This window comes from Lactuca serriola, chromosome 2 (genome assembly GCF_051521515.1).
Source record: "Lactuca serriola cultivar US96UC23 chromosome 2, Lser_US96UC23_V15, whole genome shotgun sequence".
NCBI lineage: Eukaryota > Viridiplantae > Streptophyta > Magnoliopsida > Asterales > Asteraceae > Lactuca > Lactuca serriola.
This window is the reverse complement of record NC_136409.1, coordinates 185,428,509-185,444,401: the sequence shown is the minus strand read 5'-3', so window position 1 is coordinate 185,444,401 and position 15,893 is coordinate 185,428,509. Positions and strand designations below refer to the sequence as shown.

At 38.8% G+C, this 15,893-nt stretch overlaps 1 protein-coding gene across 1 annotated transcript; it reads right to left on the bottom strand.

Moving 5' to 3' along the window:
• Positions 1–975: 975 nt before the first annotated feature.
• Positions 976–7,138, bottom strand: LOC145087710 (ABC transporter B family member 15-like). Its single transcript, XM_079025746.1, has 6 exons — positions 6,849–7,138; positions 6,718–6,772; positions 5,930–6,566; positions 5,276–5,816; positions 2,696–3,586; positions 976–2,559 (listed from the first exon to the last, which is right to left on the bottom strand). The coding sequence occupies exons 1-6, from the start codon at positions 7,077–7,079 to the stop codon at positions 1,189–1,191; spliced, it is 3,726 nt and encodes a 1,241-aa protein (XP_078881872.1). The 5' UTR covers positions 7,080–7,138; the 3' UTR covers positions 976–1,188.
• Between the last annotated feature and the right edge of the window lie 8,755 nt (positions 7,139–15,893).

Sequence of the window (15,893 nt, the reverse complement as noted above, 5' to 3'; positions counted from 1 at the left end):
TTCCCTCAAACCCTAATCCATTCTGAATGCCATAACTTCTTTGATACAACTCCGATTCTGACCATCCTTATATCCATGAAAAGGTATCGAGAAGCTCCACACTATTATCAATTCATACTTGACATAAAGTTCACCGAACACATATTCCAATTTCCATAAAAACCCGCTGCCAATTTACCGAAATATCCTTGGCTCCAAAACTAACTCTGAATGCCTGAATCATCCACGTTTCATCACCCACGCCCAAATGGGTAACGATTTGAAACAGGGTGTTACAATCGAATCAAAACTTCCAATTTGCATATGCCAACACCTATAAGTTTCATAACATGCATGTCCTCTTAATTGTCTTTTAAGTACCAAGAACATGAAATATTCTAGAAAAAAGTATATGTACATCCCTTAAACTAATGTAGCATGTCATGTGAATTGCTTTATAAAACTTTTGAAGTCTACATATCGACAGATGTTTATAGACTCATACCTTCACTATAAACATCACATAAGCTCTATTCTTTATTTTTTTATAATTGAACATTGTACTATGTATAAGTGAAAGTCTCATCAAGCGCATCAACATACTATATGTAACAACATGTAATCACCACATCAACTACTAGTATTGTCGAAACATTAACTTATAAAATTACGAAGGTTACAACAAGTAGTCACCTGATTTTCCAATGGTTACCCACAACCAAAAAGTAGTCACAAATGGAATAAAGATTCAAGATCTATGTGAAATTCCATCTAAGTTAATAATCCTACAAACAAAAACCATGCAACATGGAATATAACTCGTTTACAAAAATTGTTTTGGGTACTGTCTCTTAACAAACTTCGCTGATAATTATGGCTGCAGATATCATAACAACCACAAGTACAATAACAATAATATACTAATAATTATAAATAAAATTTCATTCCTTTCAGAAATATCTTGTGTTCACTATATCATTTAATGGTCAAGGACAACTTAGATTATTTAATGTATTTACTGTTACAAATATATCACACATATCAAATATCTAAGAATCATTTTTTTGTTAGAAAATGATACGCTGAACAAAACCTATATACCATCCTCAAATGCCATATATAATGTGTAAAAATCGTTTTACTTCGACACTTTCAATCTTTTAAATAAAACCCCTTCAAATTTTCACCAAGTTTTAGCTAATTTTTATCTTAACCAGAATTAGGCTTTTGAAGACTAACCAACATGTAGTAAGCTCCACTAGGCCCTTTCGCTAACAATGAACTATGGTTACCTTTCTCGACCACCTTCCCTTTCTCCAAAACCGCAATCGTGTTGCAACTTTGTATGGTACTCAAGCGGTGGGCCACCACCACACTAGTCCTCCCGACCATCATTCGCTCTAATGCATCTTGTACTACTTTCTCTGATTGACTATCTAATGCACTCGTGGCTTCATCTAGTAACAACACTGATGGATTTTTTAATATGGCACGGGCTATAGCAACACGTTGTTTTTGTCCTCCAGAGAGTTGTATCCCTCGGTCACCACACTGTGTGTCATATCCGTCTTTCAAAACTGCTATGAAATCATGAGCATTGGCTGCTTTAGCAGCCTCAATGACCTCCGATTCACTAACCGTCTCGGATGCCCCGTATATGATGTTTTCACGTATAGTACCAGCGAATAACGCTGGCTCTTGGCTCACAAGTGCGATATATTTCCTCAAAGTTCTTAAATGGTATGCCCTTATATCTCTTCCATCGATCTTCACAACTCCTTTCATTGGGTCGTAAAAACGCTCAATAAGCCCGATAATGGTCGATTTCCCAGACCCACTTTGTCCCACCAATGCAGTTGATTTCCCAGCTTCAATATCGATCGAGAATCCTTTAAATACCATGACATTAGGCCGAGCAGGGTAAGCGAAGTCCACATCACGTATCTCTATGTGGCCTGTAATGATATCCGACTTTTTACCAGCAGCATCATCGGGCTCTATTAAGGTGTGACGGTCCAAAACCGCAAACACAGACTGCACCGCATCAGACCCTTTGGCTAAATCATTTGTCATGGTCCCTGCATCCGCAATTGTCCTGCCTGTGCTTACTAATATCAAATACGTCTGGAAAAGCGCTTTAGCTCCAAGTTGACCAGCGCTAATCAATTTCCCAGCATACCAAAAGTCTAGAGCCCAAGTACAAGGCATAAGACTTTGAGTAAGCGCGAGCCCGAATCCAGCATACCATGCTTGTCGGATGCTTTCACGCATTGGTGCTTTTTGGGTTTCTTGGAGCATCTTCAGGATTCGTGGTTGAGAAGAAAAGGCAGTAACTGTGCGCAAATTTGAGACGGCTTCCGCTGCTAGCTTACTACTTTCTTCTTGTGCTTTCATGGCTTTTTGTGACATAGTTTTTAACAAAACACGTTTGCTATAGAAGCCTATAATTACAAGTGGCTGAACAACAATCATAACTAATGCCAATCTCCATGCAATCACCAAACCTAATATGAAAGCAACCGTCACGGCAGAGAATGTTTGAATTAGAAGTGAACATCGATCACCCACCAAAGATCGCACCTGCAAAATCATTGTTGACATACTTTTAATTTATAAATATTGATAAACCTATAATCAAGTAACAAATAATTTTACAAAATTATTGTTAATATGTAAGGTTCTGTTAGTAACGTGAAACAAATCATAAATTTCATACCACATTGGCATCTTTAGCTAGCCTGGAACAGAGGGCTCCGGTTGAATTTTCATCCTGATCGAACCACCCGATTTCAAAAGAGAGTATCTTTGACAACATCTTTTCGCGGACCCTCTTGGTCAAGTGCTCACCCATGGCTGCAAAATTATAATGCTGAATGATGTTTATTACCATCGTGAAAATTGCTAGACCAGCAAACCATAGTGAATACATCGTCGTTTTGTGTTTGATCTCATCATGATCAACCAAGAAATACACTGATATCATAGACCCCATTCCAAAAGAATAAACTGGTTGAACTGCACCAAATAAAATAGCACCCAAGCTCCCATACAATGCTTGCCTAAATTCAGGAATATTCATTGCTAAAAGTCTCTTGAAAGAAGGTACCGGAAATACTTGGTTCGTCTGTGAAGCAAATTTGTCTTCTGCACCATGGTTGACCGAATTTGACCGACTCACATTAATTGACCTTCGACGACTGCTCGTGTTGTGGACATCATATGTGGAGGAGACCGATGAAGGTCCAAGTGGGGAATGAGTAATGGGTTCATCATTTTGTTTGGTTTCTTGGAGGCGAATGAGGGATGTGTAGAGACCATTTTCAAGTTGAATGAGGTGGTCATGGTGGCCAGACTCGACCACCTGGCCATCCTGGACCACCACTATCATGTTGGCGTTTCTAATTGTAGAAAGGCGATGAGCTATGATGATTGTCGTTCGACCAACAGACGCACGATCAAGTGCGTCCTGAACGACTCGTTCTGATTCAGAGTCTAGTGCGCTTGTCGCCTCATCCAAAAGAAGAATACGAGGCGACTTGATTATTGCACGGGCAATAGCAATTCTTTGCTTTTGTCCGCCTGACATCTGAATTCCTCTTTCTCCAACCTATTATTTACAACAGATACGTATATTAGTTATATAAATGGGTAATGAACTAACATTTTCATTTATAAAAAAAATATTATAAAAAGATAATCAATTGTAAACGTTTAACCAAATTACTTGTCCATGCAACAACTTTTTATTTAATTTTAATTTACTCACTAGTGTTTATGTTCATATATAATGCAACTACAACCGGTTTATGCAACTTGTAAACAAGAAACCACGTATGAGTATAACTTGACAAATGTTTTTAATTTTTTTTTTGACATGTTAGCTGCTGCTTAGTTTTATTCGAACAAATAAAAATAAAAAACAGAAGATTAGTTGTAATCTAACTAATAAAAAACAAGTAATGCACAGGTTGTCACCAACAAAACCATTAGGGTGTAAGTGCCATTATCTGAGAAAGATTAGCCAAATTGGATCATACCGTTTACAATTTATTTATTTATTTATATATTTTTTGTTTTAGTAGCTAAAATGCATTTAAGTAGTAAGTAGCAGATGACATATCCAATTTGTTTTATAAATTGCATCACAATGTACTCATAACTGATTACATGTTACTGTATAAATAAGTAATTAATGTTTTTTATTATATTAAAAAACCTTCTTCAATGTATGAAATTATGCAAAACATAGGTTGTTACTTTATGAGACCCAAAACATATAAATCTGTAAAATATTCACCCGGTGTTCTCATGCGATTTTTCCCCAGTATACTATTTTCCTTGTGGATCATGTGCAAGAGCGTTTTCATTTAAGCTATTTTTATCGAATTTTTTATATTACAATAATGTTGGTATGCATTCTGCATAGACCATCTCCAATGCATTGAACTCATATGAGTTTAATGGATTGACACATATACATTCCACTCAGTATACAACTTTACCCATTAAACTCTACATTTCATTAAACTCTATACAATTTAATGGATTGTCACATCATTTATCATTTTTTTATTTATTATTATTTTTAAAAAATTAATTAACATGAAATTAAAAATTAAAAACTACTATTAAAATTAACACTAATTAAAAAATTAAAATAAAAAATGATATATATATATATATATATATATATATATATATATATATATATATATGTGTGTGTATGTGAGAGAGAGAGAAAGAGGAGAGAGAATATAGAGTTCAATGGGGATTGAACTTAATGATATTAAACTTCCCATTAAATCCGAGTTCAATGGGGATTGAACTTAATGATATTAAACTTCCCATTAAATCCTCCATTGAACTTTTTTTTTTTTTTTTTTTTTTTAACATACTCATATAATATTAGACGGTGGAGTTGACATTTGTAACAATGATAGAAGATATGCGTATATTTCTTAAACAAAGTGTTTGCGTCACATGTTTGCCTTATTAGTTTATCGTTAAAGGACGCCATTCGATCCAGAGAATCAGGATAGAATCCCATCTAAATAAATTATTTTGTAAACCGAGATATTACATTTCATAAATGATGTAAATATTTTGTAAATCAATTAGAAACATGTTAATTTTTTTTAATATTATTTTTATCAGTTTGTTGACGTCTGTCACAATAATGACATAAAAATCGAATATTAAGTTTAAAATTTAAATTATTTACAAATTAGTGCTCAAATTAGTTTAATATTTGTATAATTGTGTGTGTGTGTGTTTTGATGGAAGTATGAAAAAGAACCTGTGTGTCATAGGCCTGAGGCAACTGGGAGATGAAGTTATGAGCGTTTGAAGCTTTGGAAGCTTCAATGATTTCATCCATGGAGGCATCTTCCTTGCCAAAAAGTATATTCTCTTTTACCGTTGTCGCAAATAGAGCGGGCTCCTGACTCACCAAACCCATTTGTGATCTTAGCCATTTTAATTGAAGCTTTTCAATTCTCAACCCATCAACACAAATCTCTCCTCCTTGAGAATCATAAAACCTCTGCAACAATGCAATCACAGTCGATTTACCAGATCCACTCCCACCTACCAACGCCACCGTCTTCCCTGCCGGAACTTTTAAGTTAAAGTCTTTGAATATCACCGATTCCGGCCTTGATGGGTACGCAAACTTCACGTTCTTGAATTCCACTTCTCCGGATACTTGTTGTAATATCTCCCCTTCCATGTTATCTGAATCGATCTCCGGAACTCTTTTGATCACTTCCCTTATACGTTCACTAGCAGCCATTGCATCGGAAAAGTACCTCACGTTCGATAATGCAGATCCCAGTGATCTGTCGTTATTGGATTCATTATTAAGATATCCTTAAAATCCATTTAAAAAAAAGATATGCAAGTATAATGCAGACAACCTGTTTGATGAAATAACAGATGGAAAAAAACTTACACTCCACCAAAGGTGATGACAGCTCCAACAGCAAACACAGTTCCACCTCTAGCTCCATGATACATCACCAGCCTACTACCATACCAAATCAAGAAAGACCAGACGATATAAGACACACTATTGCTGCCAATCGCTAATCCTTTGGCTAAACCCTGTTTTAAACCCAATTTAAAGCTTCCTTCAAGAGCAGCTGAGTACTCTGTTAAGCTCTTATTTTCACCAACAAATGAATAAACAGTCCTCACGGAAGAAATCGCCTGTTCCGCCACCGCACCAGCCTTATTGTACTCCTCCCTCATCTTTCTTGATAACCTCATCAGAACTCTTCCATAAATCAAACCAGGTATAACTAAAACTATAATAAATGGAAGCGCAACAATTGCTAGCCTCCATAGCAATATAAACGCCGCAGCATATGCCCCACAAAAAAGAGATACATACATCACGAACACCGGCACCTTTTCGCTGATGACTTCTTGAATCACGAGACTATCACTGGAAACACTTGTAATGATCTCTGCTGTGCTTGTTACATTCAAGTCGAAATACGCCACTTCTTGCCTTAAAACCGCTTTCAAATAATCCGCCCTCAATCTTGATGCTTGCCTCTCTGCTGTTCTTGCCCAGCAATACCCCTCTGCAAAAATCACGAAATATATATATATATATATATATATATATATATATATATATATATATATATATATATATATATATATATATATATATATATATATATTCTGATATATAGGAACGATTTAAAAAAATGGAAATCGATCAAAACCTACCAAGAAAACATGCTATAAATTTCCCAATAGCTAAGAAACAAAGATATTCTGCATTCTGTAAACATGAAAGTAAAACCCAGTTAGATTTGTTGACGACGATTTATTAATATATTGATTTAAGATTAACTGACCTTGTTGATTTTGTCGATGAAGACATCGTTGGATAAAGAAGAGAAGTCTCCAATGCTGTTCATGATGGTGCTGGTAAAATAAAACATGGTCGGCGTCGAAATTCCGTCGCCGACGGCACCTAAAAACCCAAAGGTCATCAAAAACATGTCGGCACCGTCGGCATGCATGAAAATCGATCGGAATGATCCATTGCTGACTTTCCTGCTGGTCTGGGTGTTGTGTTTACTCATATTGAGTATCGACAGGTGTGAAGAGTAAGAGCCCGAGAGGCACAGGAACAAAGGACGAATCGGACTTTTAAAGGGAAGTGAGATGGACTGTGCATTTATTTTTAATGCATGTATTAATTTGTGATAGGTTTCGCACGTGGAGTTTATTTATTTATATAAATAGGGTATTTGAGAAGTAGGATTTTATAAATGTCTGTGGAGATAAACTATCTTCGATTCATTTAAGTTTTAAAGTGTAACATATTGAATTTGATATATAGACATATCATTCTTCTTCTTTTTACTATTATTATTACTTATTTTAATAACATGATTAATGATCATATGAATTTCAAATATTATATTATTCGGAAATCTAATTATAAATTAAATAAAACTGTAAAAATGGTTTTTATGATTTATATTTTTTTTAAATACACATTCAAACTTTGAAAAAATTGAATGATTGTTAGTTTCATTTTTGTACTAGTCCCTCTTCAAATTAAAAAAACTGTTTAAATATCTGACCTCCCTCCTTCCCTCCCCCCCCCCTCTCTCTCTCTCTCTCTCTCTCTCTTTGATGTCATTCTTCCAACACCACTACTTAATTTTGATTTTTGAGTTCCATTGAAGACCTTCGTCTTCTTCTCCTCTTCAACATCAGAGCTCCATCACCAAACAACCTGTAAAAACTCATCACCACCTTCGTATCTACAAATTCAAACACAAGATCTCTCACACATAAAATGCACCCAGATGAAACCACAATAACCCCAGACTTTTGAAGATTTCATATGTAAAAAACAAAGTCATTGTTCAAGATCCACCATCTTCTTCAATTGAATCACCATCCGCAATCATCGATGAAACCTAGCATGACCAAACCCAAATCCTTCTTCTTACTCTTTTGTAACCCATCATCTGGGGATGGTGTCACGGTGGGATTTTAGCATGAATCACCATCCACAATCATTGATGAAACCTAGCATGACCAAACCTTGATCATTCTAAGCTTACATCTAAGTTTAGGGTAGATTTTAGCATCTTTTGGTTACATAACTTGGTTTCTTGGTGTATGAGCTACTCCAGGGCATTTGAGCTGTACTTTTGGACTCTTGGAAGTCTTTGGAGTCATAGAAATCGTATCTTGGAGGTTTATACTCAACCATGCATGTGTTAGTGACCACCTAAGTGTGTTAAAGGGCTTAATTCATAGTTTGACCCCCAACAAGGCATGTAAAAGCATAAAGTTTGCAACTTTATGGCTTAAGACATTATTATGAGCTTGGATCTAAGTTTTAGATGTTAGGGCTTAAGGGATTAAGTCATGGGAGCAAGTATGGGCTGACTAACCAGTACGTTGGGCGTACTCTACAGTACGTTGCACGTACTGGGCCAGTGCCCCAATTTCAGATTGTTATCAGCATATATTGGGCGTACGAGGCATGTATGTTGCGCGTATGCAGTCTGTGGACTTAGAAAAATTTTGGGCTCGATTATTGTTAGGCTTTTTGGACTTATTTAGGTTGGGCCTCGGACCCACCTTTTGTAGCAGGACATTTTTGGGCTTAAGGCCATGTTGGGTGATCTTAGTCCATATTGGGCCTTAGTGGCCTTGTAGTTGGGCTTGGATGCCTTTTTGGACTTTATATGGATTTGGGCCTTGGAGGGAGGGAGGCCCAATGAGGCAAGGGTAAAGAAGCCCTTTTTGCCTTAAGTCAAGAATTAGTGTTTGGATTGTCGGGTGAGAGTGTTGTCCTAATTTCTAATGAGGGTTTTATGTTTGTGTCTTAAGGAGAGGATTTCGTGAGTCACCCGCTGAGTGTGATTGTAACAATCAACTTTAGAGGTATTAATTAATTTTATTTCTTGAGTTTTAGTTGGGCTATGTTTGGAATTGGACATCTTGGATTGGATTGGGCCTTCTTGATTCTTGGGCCGAGTTGTAGGCTGCCCATAAGCCGTACGCGGGGCGTAACCTGTTGTACGCGGGGCATAGTGTCCCTAGGATGCGCAGGTTATGGAAGGCGTACGCGTAACGTACCCTAAGGTACGCTCAGCGTACACGACCAGATGACAAATCCTAATTTTAGGGTTTGAGACGTATTTAAACCCCATTATAGCCTCTCATTTGGCCTCCTCACATATCCTTTACTCTCAGAAAACCCTAGTTCGTCCCTTACCCCTTTGTTTGTGTGTGGTGGATCTTTTGGGTTCATTTTTGTGAAGAAAAGCTTGGAAGAAGAGAAGAAGATTGGAAGAAGGAGAACTTGAGTACCTTGAGCTCAAGGATCTGGGATCATTTCTTCTTTTGGCATCCAAAAGAGGTATAAAGCTTCCAACTTTCCTCTTGTAAGCTTTGATCTAGGAGTTTTTGGAAGTTTGGAACTTTTAGGTCCAAAGGTAGGACCTTTATCATGCAACTTCGTTTTGGAGCTTGGGATTGCTATCCTTGAAGCTCAAAGTGTCCCCATAGCAGTAAAGTTTCGATCTTTGAGGCTTTCATGAAGCCATGCATGAGATCTAGCCATCTTCTTGGAAATAGATGGTTGTTTTTAGAAGTTTGAGCTTATGGGAGTCTTGTAAGCCATCAAGTAAGCAACTTTATGGTTTAAGACGTGGGATAAGACCTGGATCTAAGATTGTAGCTTCTGACTCGGAGTATTAAGTACTTAATAGAGAAAGAGCTTATCAGGGTATTACGCTGAGCATACGTGTAGGCACGCCCAACGTACTTGCCATCAAGCCGTTACGCTAAGCGTACTCTGGAGTACGCCCCGCGTAACACAGTCAATTGGACGTTGAGTTTTGGGCCTCGGTGTGGGCTGTATTTTGGACCTAGGGCCTTAGTGGGCCAGTAGGAGTTAAATTATGGGCCAAGGGCAGTTTTCGGCTTATGAAGGGCCATGTGTGAAGTAGGCCCAATTTAGTATAACTGGGCCATTAGTGGGCCTTTAATGGCCCAGTGGAGGACTTAGAAAGAATTAAAGGGTTTAGGCCATGATTATGACCCACACCATAGTAGGGGTAAAATAGTCATTTTACCCGTTGAAAGATCCCCTTTTTGATTAAGTGTTTGATTGTCATAATAGTTGGAGAGCAGCCGGGACAGCAGTCAAGGATGTTTCACTCGGGTTTTCAGCAGTCAACTTTCTGAGGTGAGTTTCCTTCCAGTAGGAACGGGTCTACGGCCACAATGCCAGCCCGTTTAGTTAGCAGTAGTTTCGGAACTCGGTCCGAGGTAGTAGTTAGATTGCTTGATGTCTTTGTGATTCAAGCATGTTTTGTGTTATGTGTTCCGGACTCGGGTCCAATGCAGTATGTAGTATATGTGTTCATGCTAGTTGATATGTCTATGCTATGTTATGATTCAGTCAGTTCTGGACTTCGGTCCGATGCAGTTAGTTCCGGACTTCGGTCCGATGCAGGGGACAAGGTCCCAGTCAGTTCCGGACTTCGGTCCGATGCAGTTAGTTCGAGACTTTGGTCCGATGCAGTTTCCGGACTTCGGTCCGATGCAAAGGGCAAGGCCCTGGTTAGTTTTTGGAATTCGGTCCGATGCAGTTTCCAGACTTCGGTTCGATGCAGTGGGCAAGGCCCAGTATGTGCTTTATATGTTATTATATGGTATGTGGTAGTTTGGGGGAGCTCACTAAGCTTTGTGCTTACAAGTTTCAATTTTGGTTTCAGGTACTTTTGCCAGTAAGGGGAAGAGCTCAGGATGATGACATGACACACACTACAATTTCAGTTTAGCCTGGGCATTTACTCTGATATTTTTATATGATTGATACAGTCCTTGTTTTGAATACTGTTACTATGACTTTGGGTTACTCGTTCCATGGTTTTGTTATACATAACGTTTGTAACGTCCCGTTTATTTAAATAATTAGTAAATGTAAGTCCCGGACTAATTTGTGAAGAATTTTAGAAGTCGGGGGTTAAAAGAGTAAGTTTCGGATGTAATTTGAAAAGGGTTTTAGAATTGGGGGCTGCTTGGTAATTTTTAGGATCTAAATTGAAAGGAATTAGGAGTGTTGGGGGCTGAAGTGTAAATTACAGATTTGTTTTGAAGAGCTATGAGAAGGAGGGACTGGAAGTGTCAATTTCGCTTGAAGTTTGAATGAACACGGGATTGAACCCGGTGGTATATCATTCCCGTCATAAGTTCATCACTCCCAAAACCCTAACCCAAGCTCTCCTCCAGCCGCCATCACCGGCTTTCCCCATTGTGCTCCGACCAGATGGAGTTCCGACGACCGCCACCTACTGCCGTTCCCAATCGTCGAATTGCCGCCTCCATTCCCGTTGACGACGACAAGCCCGGCCTCCGCTGCTACCGTCGAGGTCGTCTAGCATAGCTGCTTCCTTTCCATTGGTCGCCGCCATGCCATGGAACTGCCACCATCGAGATGAGCTGCCGGCAAAAACGTGAGTCACCAAGAGACCGTCGAAGACCGGGAAGAACCTTCTGTCGCTGTGGTCGCTGCTGCCGTGTCGGACGAACATCGCCATTGCGACGCTGATTGCCGGAGGCGCTGGCTGCCGTTATTCTGTCGCTGTGCAAGTATTGGGCTGCCGAGAAACCTTCAGTCGATTCTTCTCTTTTTCCCTCTCGTTCCTTTTGTTGGTTTGACGCCATGTATGGCGGCGGTGGTCACCAGTGAGCCGTGAACCACCGTTTCAGATTGCTCCGGCGATAACAGCCTCCTAGTCGGCTGTTTAGAGCTTGGTTCTTGCGTCATTTCATGTGGACCGCCACCACCATTGGGTGGTGGCTAGCGTAACAACCGCCGCTGCTGTTGCTTTTTAGTGTTGCTGCCGCCACCGTGAGCCACCAAGGGAGGGTGGCTGGACCTTTGTGCAATAGAAATCGTATGTGTGTGTGTGTTTAATTTCATTTTAGTGGTGTTTGGGTGTTTAGTCTAGCCGGAAATAGCAAGGAAGCCACTACCACCACCGTGAGGTGGTGGCTGCCGCCCAGCACCACCGCCGGCCACCATGGTGTGGCAGTGTGTGTATTAGTTAGTGTGTTAGCGTGTGTGGTTATGTTTTGATCAAACATTGTAACTGTAATTAAATTGGTTAATAATAATAATAATTGAAACCACCACCGTAAGGTGGTGGCCGTCGCCGTGAGCCGCCATCGACCACCACTACCCGAGGTGGTAGTGGGTGGTGCCCCGCTAGCAAACCCTAATGGGCTTAGAGATTGGTTTGGGCCTATTGGGCCATGTTTGAGTGAAAACCCTAATTGTGAGTAATTGGGCCTTAGACTTATTGGGCCCAATTTTGGGCCATTGAGATGGGATTATGTATTAAGCCCAATCACTCCATCTCATTTATCTAGTAGAGTAAAGAACTTAATGGACTAAGTCCTTAATGAGCTGACTGAGAAAATACTAATATTTGAGAGATTATCAGCACGCACACGAGAATTATTTAATAAGTGAATATTAAATAATAATCATTGGCAGAAATTAATCTAAGCAATAATGGACTTAATGGATTAAGTCCTTAATGGATTAAGTCCCTAGTGTGTTAAGTCCTTAGCGGGTTAAGTAAGCAACACTTAACCCTAGTTATCATTTGATGTGAAACCCTAATTTCACTTGGGCTTTGTGTTGGGCCATCCGAGAAAAATCAAATGGACTAGAGTAATTAGTTGGGCTTTAAGGTAAAGCCCATATGAAAGATTGGGCCCAATTTGGAAAATTGGGCCATAGATGGGCCATAGTTGGGGCCGAGAGGATTGTATGATATTGGGCCCTTAGAATGGGACATGTTGGACTAGACTGGACATTTGGGCCTCAAGGGAAGTCCATGTAGAGGTTTGGGCCCAATTTGGAAAATTGGGCCATATGTTGGGCTTTGATCCCTAGTTGACTTTGGGCCTATGGATTGGGCCTTGGGCTTGGGTAAGCCAAGTTAGGGGTAATGTAGTAATTATCCAAAGCATGTATTTATAGTTATGCGTTAGAACCCAATTATTAATTGGGTGTTATTTGGTGTTGACAGTTCGGGAACCTGTCAACCAGTAGCTGGGGTGGACTCTGCGGGACTTCAGCAGTGTGGGATTGTGTCTACAGGACTTCAGCAGTGTGAGGTGAGTTTCCTTCCAGTAGGAACGGGTCTACGACCACAATTCCGGCCCGTTTAGTTAGCAGTAGTAGTTCCGGACTTCAGTCCGATGCAATAGTTTAGTATGCTTGGTGTCTTTGTGATACAGACAGGGTATGAGTTATGTGTTCCTGACTATGGTCCGATGCAGTATGCGGTATATGTGTTTAGATTATATGCTATGATTATGTTATGCTATGTTCAGTTAGTTTTGGACCTCGGTCCGATGCAGTAGTTAGAGTGCTTGATGTCTTTGTGATTCAAGCATGTTTTGTGTTATGTGTTCCGGACTCTGTTCCGATGCAGTATGCAGTATATGTATTCATGCTAGTGATATGTTTATGCTATGTTATGTTCAGTCAGTTCCGGACTTCGGTCCGATGCAGGGGACAAGGTCCCAATCAGTTCCGGACTTCGGTCCGATGCAGTTAGTTCCGGACTTCGGTCCGATGCAGAGGGCAAGGCCCTGGTTAGTTCCGGACTCTGGTCCGATGCAGTTTCCGGACTTCGGTCCGATGCAGAGGGCAAGGCCCTGGTTAGTTCCGGACTCCGGTCCGATGCAGTTTCCGGACTTCGGTTCGATGCAGAGGGCAAGGCCCTGGTTAGTTTCCGGACTTCGGTCCGATGCAGTGGGCAAGGCCCAGTAGATGCTTTATATGTTATTGTATGGTATGTGGTAGTTTGGGGGAGCTTACTAAGCTTCGTGCTTATGGTTTTCAATTTTGGTTTCAGGTACTCAGTTTTTAAAAGAGGAGTTCGGGAAGATTGCAGTGCACACACCATTTGTTCAGCCTGGGATGTTTATACTCTGATATATTTGACAATTGTTAAGATATTTTGAGATACATTCTTTATGATTCTTATATGACGATTGATGAACAAGGTTTTATTACTACTTTAAAACGAAATTTTCAGACTGTATTTTTGGGATGTTACAACGTTTGATGTTGTGATTTGTAGTAATATTAAAACAAAAAATTTTGGGTCGTTACAGTGATTCAATACCTTCAGTATGAGGTGAATTTTCTTTCAATGTATCCATGGGTCGAAGGCACCAATGTCGGCCCATTAGTTTATGATGTAGTGTGATGAATGTCTTTGTGACAATTGTCAGTTATGCCTATATTTTCTTGATGACTCTGTGACTCTTGTTATGATATTATGTGGTAGTAGTAAGGGTGAACAGGGGTGTAGCTAAGTTGAAGGTTGGTAGGTCCTAGGACCTACCTATTTTTCTTAATATTAATATTTAGTGTAAGATATATATATATATATATATATATATATATATATATATATATATATATATATATGAAAAAATTGGAGATTTAGCTTATTATTTTTATAGGACATACCTTGTAATCCACTTAAAATAGTTCACACTTTCAATCCATTTAAAATTTATTCATTAGCCAATAGCCCAATTCATTTATTTTATTTTTTAAAAAACTCACGAAACGTGATCACCGATCGACATATCTTAACGTTTGACGCCTCATCATGTTCTCGCCTGCCTGATCGGTCAATCGATCCCATTGTCCACCGTTTGGCCAGGCCACCTGCCACCGTCTCCCCTCTACCATGCGTCACTGACTCGTGCCCATATTTTATATTTTTCAATTTTTGAATGATAATTTAAGGTCGTATATTGAAAAAAACTGTTTTAGAAAATATCAATAACGATATAATTATGAATACATTTCAAGGTATAAACCTAGTAGAGTTTAAATGTAAAACTTTATTATAAATATTGAAGTTATGTTTAACTATTTAAAGGCATACGGCCCGACCCGACACCATTAGTATTTTTTTTAGTTTCATTACATAAGGAACCACGTGGTTTTTGGTTCTAGATTCGCCACTGGGGGTGAAATAGACCAGGTATCCGATTGAAATAGGCCGAAGGGGATTGTAAACACCCACATATGCTTGACAGTATCCGACTGAAATAGACCGAAGAGGATTGCAAGCACCCATATATGTTTGGTTGTATGTTTGTTTAGTATATGGTATTTTGTGGTCGGGAACTCACTAAGATTTGTACATATAATTTTCAGTTTATGTTTCAGGTACTTCCATTTCGAAGGGGAAGGGCCCGACCTGATCGCACCACATCACCCTATGGTTTCCGCATTTAGAGATTTTGAGAATTTGTATTTTTATAACATGTAGCTATGATACTCTTTTGACTATTTTGATATTAGTATCATGTGATTTGAATGAAATTAAAAAAAAATTCTTATCCGTATTTTTGGGTTGTTGCAAGTTGGCTACTTTGTAAAGGGATAGATATACACTAAAGTTCCAATATTTTCATCGATTTGACAAGATAGTTCTAAACTTTATTTTTTTTATAGTAAAGTCTTAACTGCCGACGGTTTTTTACACGTTTAAGATTTTTTCCGGTTAGCCGGTAATTAGGACTTTACTGTAAAAAAAAATAAAGTTTATGATTTTTTTGTCGAATCAACAAATAGGACTTTACTATCAAAAAAATAAAGTTTCGGACTTCCTTGTCAAATCGTCGAAAATATTAGGACTTTAGTGTACATATATCTTTTTTTTTTGTTAGAAATTTAAGGGAAATCTCCAGAAAAGTTCTAAAATTTTAGTCCAATTTATGAAAAAGTCTCAAACTAAATTTTATTTACAGAAAAGCACAGAATACCGGTTAAAACTTTGAAAAAACCTTTTTCGAGCAGTTTCGTAAATTTT

Coding starts and splice junctions, on each gene's coding strand:
- LOC145087710 (XM_079025746.1), bottom strand. CDS start 7,079: ATGAGTAAACACAACACCCAGACCAGCAGGAAAGTCAGCAATGGATCA. Junction 6,567..6,717: donor ATTTATAGCATGTTTTCTTG/GTAGGTTTTGAT, acceptor TGATTTTTGCAG/AGGGGTATTGCTGGGCAAGA. Junction 3,587..5,275: donor CTCAGGCCTATGACACACAG/GTTCTTTTTCAT, acceptor TGTAAATAATAG/GTTGGAGAAAGAGGAATTCA.